This window comes from Juglans regia, chromosome 11, assembly GCF_001411555.2.
Source record: "Juglans regia cultivar Chandler chromosome 11, Walnut 2.0, whole genome shotgun sequence".
Taxonomy (NCBI): domain Eukaryota; kingdom Viridiplantae; phylum Streptophyta; class Magnoliopsida; order Fagales; family Juglandaceae; genus Juglans; species Juglans regia.
The window spans coordinates 25,861,940-25,871,080 of record NC_049911.1 but is presented as its reverse complement, the minus strand read 5'-3'; the positions used below and the strand labels follow the sequence as shown (position 1 = coordinate 25,871,080).

General features: G+C 33.5%; 1 protein-coding gene across 1 annotated transcript; it reads right to left on the bottom strand.

The window, feature by feature from the left end:
* Positions 1-966: 966 nt before the first annotated feature.
* On the bottom strand, positions 967-1,694 carry LOC109007196 (transcription factor UPBEAT1). Its single transcript, XM_018986763.2, has one exon. It carries the CDS (start codon positions 1,609-1,611, stop codon positions 1,168-1,170), a length of 444 nt encoding a protein of 147 aa, XP_018842308.1. The 5' UTR covers positions 1,612-1,694; the 3' UTR covers positions 967-1,167.
* Positions 1,695-9,141: the final 7,447 nt, after the last annotated feature.

The window sequence follows — 9,141 nt, the reverse complement described above, 5'->3', positions numbered from 1 at the left end:
TAACTATCTCGGCATTGCAAAAATCAACATTATAAACTCACATGAAAATTATAAGTACGTAACTTTAAATAATTTTTTAAAACAATTCATGAGAAAAATTAGACAAATCATATATCAAATGATTCAAATTAAATCATGATAGAATCAATGATACTATGATTATTACTTTTTTGTCGCCAATGATATTACTCTTACTTTAATCAAACAAAGATAGCTCATATTAGTATTATCATTTAATTTAAAAGAGAGTCCGGAACATTTTTTTTTTTTTTTTTTTTGTAATCGAGTCTGGAACTTGATCTCAATCGGCTACACTACTTCTAAATCATTACAATGGCTTGAAAAGCTTATCTCATGGATAAGATAAGCTTTTCAATGTAGATATATATTGGCCGATTAAGTTGGCCCGATGTAAAGGTCCAATATATATATATTTTTTGGGTTAGGTCCACTGTCTATTGAAAGGCTAAGTTCTATTTTTTTTTCTTTGTTAATATGGAGATATATAGCTAAGGTCTAAATTAAGTTTCGTTTCATATGCAATAGTTCAGTTTATATGCATTTAAAAAAAAAAAAATTTCAGTTTATATGCATGGTGATTTTCTTTCATATATATAGAAGGTATAGAGTTGGCCATTGCATGTGATTTGTTTGATTTAGAGAGCAGTGCTCGAGTCACGAAAAAATTATATAAATTTATAAATTGACGTTTCATATGATTTGTTAAATTTTATTTTATAATATAAATAATTTTATAATTTGACTTACTAGATCAAGTGACATCATGTTTATGATTGATTGTAATTTGTAATCAGTTGATTAAGCTCCACACACTAATAATAATTGTGAGTAAAATACAAATTATTATAAGCTGATCAATCAACTTTGACATGATCGACGTGCGTGGAAAATAAAAACATCGTCCACTGACATGACTCCTCGTTTATCTTAAAGTCACCATTTTCACCAAATAAAACGACCAAGCTGTTGTAAAATCTAGACAACATGAGCACGTAGCACTCAAGCTAGCTTCTATGTCTTTGAATCACAAGAGATCCAATAGACAAATCATAAAAGAAGAAAATGGTGAAGAATAAAAATAAAAATAAAAAATAAAGAAGATGAGGATCAAGCAGAACATTGATTGCAGACTTTCAAATGAATTGATTAATACTCATGATCTGAATTTGTCAATGCATCAACCATGGTCTGCATGACTCTGACTCTCATCTGCAACGACAATATGTAGTCAGCTGTCTCTCTGAAAAGTCCATCCAATCCCATGGATTCGCTGTTCGGAACCAGCCTCTTTAGGGTTCTAACCTTTCTTCCAATTCCATTTGCATGCTTCCTTGAACCTGAACGCGCCATCTTCTTCATCAAAATCCCGGTAGGCCTTTTGCCCAGCTTGACATGTCCTCCAAGATGTCTCCTAGGGATCATCCGACGCTGCTTCCTGATCCCTTGCCATCTTCTCTTGCCTTGGGCTTCCATTATTTTGCCCCACAAAGAAGACCCATTTGCAGTACTACTGCAACTTTGCTCATTTCCTTGGAGCATGCTACCCTTCATGCTAATGGCAACAAGTTGCGATTGCGGGGAAGCTCCCATTTTCAGAACTTTAAATCAAACACCAACTTCTCAGGCCAACAATAAGATTACACACCTACAACTTTAGTCGCCAAGATAATACCCAAATGGCAGAATGTGTGTGCTTTTTATATGGTAAGTTGGGAGATCATGGGTTTGGTGGGCATTGAGGATATAGCACATACAAATAGTTTAAGGCTGCAAAAGGTGGGCACCACTCCACAATTTCATAGAAGGCCGCCAATGAAATAAATGAGATACATGAATGCTAATAAGGAGCCAAGTGTACCTAAGATGTTGCTTGTGTCTTGGGACATGTTCTCCAACTCAATGCACATGCATCCACATGATTCTTCTTGATCACTACCCAACCCCTCTAAACCACCACTTTCATCACACACCTACACGCACACATCTCACGGGAACACCCTGGATTATTCCTCCCCCTGCCCACTTTCTAAATTCAATGCATAGTTAATGCGAACTGTGGTCCTTAATTTCCTCGTTCCAGCTCAATAAACGTGGCAATCCAAGTTTCTACGCCTCTATTGTTCACGGTGGTTATGGCCATGTTTCCAAACGGGAAACCTACATATAAAAGTATGAGAAAATGAGCTGCTTACTTGGCAATACTTGTGTTAAGAAAAGTGGACAATTTAGATCTCGATGTTGGGATAAGGCAGAGATTTTCTTCTGACATTCATGAACCACGCACATTTTCCACCAAAATGATTTTGTTTTTCCAAAGACAACGTACGGATGATCTATAAATAATGTTCTAGCATGCAGTCCGGTTCATAGTACGCCGACGGAACATAAACTTCGACAATCTTAATCAAAGACAAAGATGCATCATGCATCTTTGACACTACTGATACTACGGCGGAGATCCCAGGCGCTTGAGACTCCGGAATCTTTTATTTATTTTTTTTACCTTTCTTATATATTCATGTTTTCTGGGAACGTTTCATGTCTTGCAATTTCACTGAAACATTGATTGATTACGTTTTCGGCCTGAGGAAATCATGCATTTCTATCTACGACTCGAGGATAGAAAACATGCATTTAAAAACAAACTAGCTATACCTAATTATAATAAAGTTTCATAACTAATTCATGTATAGTTTTTTAAAAAACAGAAACCATTTTTTTCATCCTGAAAATGAAATTAAACAATAGCAATTAATTATAACCCATATCAAAAGTCATGAATATTTCAGAGTAGAATTGCTTAATTATTTCCATTGCTGCATTATACGATCTATTTTTGGAGTGAATAATTATTAATTACTTGCTGTTGATCATCAATTAACGAAGCTGCTAGCTAGCTAGCTATATATAGTTTCTTAATTTGTTCCCCCCTGATCTGGCCTTTTTCCCACTAGCATGATCATGAGCTCGGTCAAGAACATGCAAGCACATGCAGTTCATGTAGTGGGCCGGTACTAACCCAACAATTGATAAAAGAAATTATAATTTCTATATTATAAGTATAATTTATTTATGATCTGGCCAATACGTATCTGAATTTAATTAAGGAATGTGTGGTTTTAAGCATGCAATCGTGTCAAGTTTTGGACTACATATATATATATATATATATATAAGATCAGATGATCATCTCATGCCTGGCCTCATGATCGTTGGAATTAATATCCCTAAATGCATGATAGTGGCCGGGCTTTGTACTCAATTTTAATGTTTGTGTTGCATGCATGCATTAATACAGGTAGGAAGGAATGTTAAGATCATGTTCTTTTCCTGTCCCTTAATTGTTTGGTATATATAAATTAATACGTTTATTTTCAGCATACTGTTAACCACAAACAAAGTGTGATGACGGCTATGGCTCATGCGTACGTACGTGGATCAAATTCTAGCCTATTAATAGTCCTTCAGTATTATTGATTGATCATTTCTCTCTTTTACTGAGCAATACATTATTGAACACGTGCTGCATTTCTATTGGCAACTAGCCATTAGGTTATTAAGATATAATTTCTTAATTACTCTTCCCCACTCTGCTTCCTTAGTAGAATTAAGGTACCATTTAGTGGTAGAGTTGATACCCGCACCCCCGGAAGGTGGCCACCTTGGTCCACTCCTAGACGGGAGAGTTTGGCTCCAAGAAGGTTGAGACCTATTTCATCCAAAACCAAACTCAGAGAGAGAGAGGAGGATGCATGGAGGAGAGATATCAATTTTTAAACAAAATCTAATAAGAAACGGCATCGTTTCGGAAGAAATTTTCAAAATAATGTCATTTTATTACAAGAAATTAATATTACACATACTTTTCCTTAAAAAAGGAACTAACTAAAAAAAAGTCTTAATTCATTTGGAATAAGTTCAAATATTAAAAAATAATAATATTTGTTTTAATGTATAGCGATGCTTTGAACCAAGCCAACAACCAACAATTATTATATTATATGGTCTAAATTTAATCCAAGCTTCGTGTCCAGATGGAGTACCTGCAGCCGTCTCGTGCCTTGGAATGATCGATGGTACAAGTACAAGGAGGAAGCCCTAATTTGTGGGAGGAGGAGCCTTAATTAAGTGCATGTACACAGTACACATCTCTTTTTGGATAATCATTTCTGACATTTTTCGACTCAAACAATTTGTACGTTTTAGAGAGATATATACATATATTGTCACGTTTATTATTGTAGCATAGTTCATATATATATATATATATATAAAATGATATTTACGATTGTGAATGTATAAATTTTGTATAATTATTTTAAAATAAATAAATAAATATAAGACTCACATAAAAAAAATTAATGTTTTAATAGTGGATCTCATTATTTTTCAAAACGATTGTACGGTATTTGTGTATTCTATAATTGTATGTAGCATTAATATATATATATATATATTTATATATGAGAAATTTTTGCTTGGGAGTTTCAAGTAGTGGAAGCAGATAGACATATAAAATGAGCTCTACATCATATTATTTGTATAAATATTTCGAATAAAATTAAATTAACAATAAATTTTATAGGATACACTTCATGGGTCTATTTCTCTTTTAGTTGATCTGAGTTCTTTAAATAATTCAAACAAGAAGTTGGAGGGATATTAATAATCTATATTTCTCAAATGAAAGAACGAGGGTGCATGCATGTTCTCCATGTGCACACAATTACTAGCTGTCTAATAATGCTTAATTAGGAAAGCATTTGAAGTTATGGATGCCTAATTTTATCGATTGAGCTTTGTTAACATTTCAGTCATGCAGGGTTCTTTAAGAACCACTGAGACAGGTGGTAATTAAGGGCCCGTTTGTTTTTAGATATGAGATGAGATGAGATGAGATTAAAGTTAAAAAATTGAATAAAATATTGTTAGAATATATTTTTTAATATTATTGTTGTTTTGGGATTTGAAAAAGTTGAATTGTTTATTTTATTTTGCGTGGGGATTTGAGAAAGTTGTAATGATGAGGTGAGATGAGATGAGATGAGATGAGATGTTTTTGGAAAACAAACAAGGCCTAAATTAATTCATGGTCGAAGCCAACGTGGCTTATTAAAAAAAAAAAACAAAAAGCGTGCTTTGATGTCCACTTGCGATGATCATGATGTGCACATACAATGGTCATGTGCTCACATGCGTCCGCTTTCTTATTCACCATAATTTCACCACTTAATATTCAAAAATAAAGTTAGTTCTAAACTTCTCATTATATAAAAGAATAATGTTACATGCAGTCGTGAAAAATGCAAGCGCCGTGCAATCGTTTTGAAAAAGAGTGAGATCTACTATTAATTATTTTTTTTTCTTGTGAGTTCCGTATTTTTTCACTTTTTTCAAAGTGATTGCACGGCGCTTGCACATTCACGACTCCAACTATCATTTTTTTATATATAAAATGTGATGTTTTTATTACTTTTAGATCGTAGTTACAATTTTACGAGAAATTAATGAATAATACTGCATTATTATAATAGGATGATGAAAATGAAACAAGAATATAGTTAATGAGTGATGCTACAGCCCCCGCTAGGGGCTCCCACTGGGGGCTGTAGCATTATTTTATATTTATTTTGTCTAAATAATTTTTTATATAAATTTTTTAATATTTTAAAATATTTTTAAAAAATAAAATAAATTTAAAATATTATTAAGAAAATATTTTCTTAATTAGATAGTAAAAAAATATATATTAAAAAATACTTTCTTAGTCATGATTTTTTATTTTACTTCATGACTAAGAAAATATTTTTTAATTATATCATGATTTTTTTTTAAATATTTAAAATGGACATACTACAACTCTCGTTGGGAATTCCTGTTAGATTTAGTATGTACTTTTTTATGTGTATTTTTTAATTTATTTTTTATATAGATTTTTTTTTGACACTTTTAAATATTTTTAAAAAATAAAATAAATTTAGAATATCATTAAAAAACACTTCCTTAATCAAAAAGTTAAAAATAATTATTAAAAAGTACTTCTTTAATTATAAAGTAGAATAAATATTATTTTTTATTCTATTTTGTGATTAAAAAAATATTTTTTAATAATATTATAACTTTTATTTTATTTTTAAAAATATTAAAAATATTTATATAAAAAAAAACTAAAATAAATAGATAAATAAATGCTACAGCCCCAGCGGGAGCCCCCAGCGGGGCGTGTAGCATTTTCCATAGTTAATAGAATTTCCTATTCAGTCAAGTATTTTTAATATTTTATCCATATTTTGTCAATTAGATTAACAAAACTTTTATTGCTTGTTTGAAAACTACTCATCCTTACGTGCCCAATTAAGATATGATGCTTGAATGGTGGGTGGTTGGAGGGAGGAGAAATCCCCGACCACCTTCATTGAGGAAGGGTAACTTTTTCTTTTTTAATCATTTTTAATTGCATGGAAATTATTATTTTTTGTCTTTTCTATTTAGAACTCATGATGTGTTAAATTTTAGGCTCATGGTTGGATATTACGTGGCTTTTAAGGATACTTCCTAGTTCCATCATCTCATGATGAGTTAAGTATGTAAAATTCGAGGACTATTTTGAATTTTCACTTACAGTAACCACATTAGTACTTATCGACTAATTTGAGGACTTTTTGTTTCATTAACCTAATGGGCCATGGAATAGGCCCAACATGCTGGCCTCAGTGTAGGCCTGGGCCAGCCTAAAAGCCTAGTTAGACTACTAGATCGAGCATTTACAGTTGGTCTGCTAAACAGTGGATTATTAAACTCGATCGAATGATGATCCATCGTTGACGAAGCAGCGCGCAGCCATTTTCCTTCGTCCCTTTTCCATTCTCGTGATCATGAATGCCAATGCAGTGTATGGGAATGCCAAATTTCAGGTTTGTGCGTGAATCTAAATCAAAGTTCTTGAACTGCTTGGATTGATCTGCGTCCATCTCATCTGCAGTTTCTTCGATCTCTCGTCCACATTGCTTTCTCGATTTAAATCGTGGTTCTTCCATGCCTATTTGATTGATGAAATTGTTGATAAACTTTTTAATTCTCAGCATATTGATATTTACACTTGCTTATGGCTTTTTCCTTCTGGGTTGGAAGCCTAGTGCTGAGTGCTCCATTTTAAAATTTCCAAAGCAGCCGGAGTAGTGATTGTATCTTTCCCGGATCATCTCCATCTTATCGTATTATGCACTAGTCTTGCGGCTGTTTGAGGTTGAGCTTATGAAAGCTCCGGGAGAGGAAATTAGCTCCTTTGTTGAGAGAATGTAATTGATTAATATAGGGATTACTTGCATTCTTCACTATGGAGTTACTTAAATTTAGTACTAAATACATTATTATAAATGATGTGTCAATACATTTATTTGTTGCTTTTTTTTTGAATTTTTTTTCTCTTATGTGAATAAGCGAATGATGGACAAGTGGCTAAATCTAGACCCTTGAAGTTTAATGAAGCAGAGCTAGTTGATCACGTGAGAAGCTCGTGACTCGTGAGCTGTATCATCAAGTGATTGAGCCGCAGGATTGCGACACGTGTTGGCATCTGCTTAATAATATATATTTGTAGTTGTGGGATACCGATGATTATTCATTCATTCATTTTCTCTTATTCAAATATCCTCCCTCTTCATCTCTTTTCATTCGAGCCTTCAGGCTTCAACTGTCTCTCATCTCTAGCTTCCGCAGTCGTCGCCCTCCACTCCATTCTCTACTCTCCAGTGGCATCGGCAACGGCAGTAGTAGCGGCCCAACATCCACGACGTCCACGTCCCTCCAGCAAACAGCTTTTGCACACTGCCAAACCAACAAATGTTTTTTCTTTATCTTTATTTTCTTGATTCTGTTGTTTACTATTTTCTTGGATTCTTAGATAATTAGGATTTATCTAATTTCAGAATTACTGTAATAACGTATATTTTAAAATTTTGTCGTTGGATTGAAATTCTTAGATGATTCAGGATTATTCATTAAATGGTTACTTTGGGCAATTGAACTGCAAGACACCCAGGTAACTGATTTCCAACAAACTGCCAAGCCCCTTACATGATCGGTTTTTGGCTGGTTTTCTTACCCAAAATATCAGTTTCGGCTGGTTTCGATTTTTGCACAAAACCGAAGTGAGGGGTCAGTTTTTCACCCCAAACGTAGACCATTAGGGTTGAAATATCGTTGGATCTGTAAGTCCGTTTTGGTATCAAACTATATTTCTTGAGTTCTGTTTGGCAAAGAGGGACTTGAGAAGTTTCATAACAATTATCAAGACTATAAATATCAAAAGAAGAGAGCCACTTCAGAAATTCCACCAAATTTGTCATTATACAAATCGAAGCGTTTGCCCATAATCTTCTCTTGCGGGTAACTTGGGTTGGTAGGGGGTGCCTGTGCCACGAGCAGTTTAAAACAAATGACATATAGAGAAAGAATAGAAAGAACACAGAAGACAACATCAACCTAACCCAAAATAACTCAAGGCCGAAGGAAAATCGTAGTTTACCTACAGCATGAAAAAGATCACTAAACTGAAAAAGTATTGTTGGAGTCAAGACTTTGTAGTAGAATGGATGAGCGGAGGAAGAGAAGGGTAAAACAAAGAAAGGAGGGGAAATAGAGGAAAAACAGAGAGATCAGAAAGAATCACATAAACACAAGAACGATAACCCTCAGAACTCCAAGGCAAAGAATTGACCTTTGTCTTCATTATGGAGATGGTCGGTATTTGAATGGAATCCCATATTGCAGGATCAATCAAATTTAAACCATGAAAGTTAAATCTGGGAAATGTTTTAATGGGTTATGATATAATGTGATGCATGCATAAATAGCGTCCTTGAAAATGAGAAAATCATATATATTGTAATAATAACACATGATCTTATCTTGAACAATAAGATGGATTTGTAAATCCGAGCTTTGGAGATCAGAGTCAAACATTTGGATTTTCTGGAAATGACTTATGTAAAGGACCTCCCACTGTATATCTGCACCGTAACCAAACATACTATTGAAAACCCTGCAAATTGGTAGATACACATTTAGTCTGAATTCGACATCAATTGTTAAGGATTTAAAAGTCTATACGACTGTTGA

Excerpts from the sequence above, each read along its gene's own strand:
- LOC109007196 (XM_018986763.2), bottom strand. The coding sequence starts at position 1,611 with ATGGGAGCTTCCCCGCAATCGCAACTTGTTGCCATTAGCATGAAGGGT.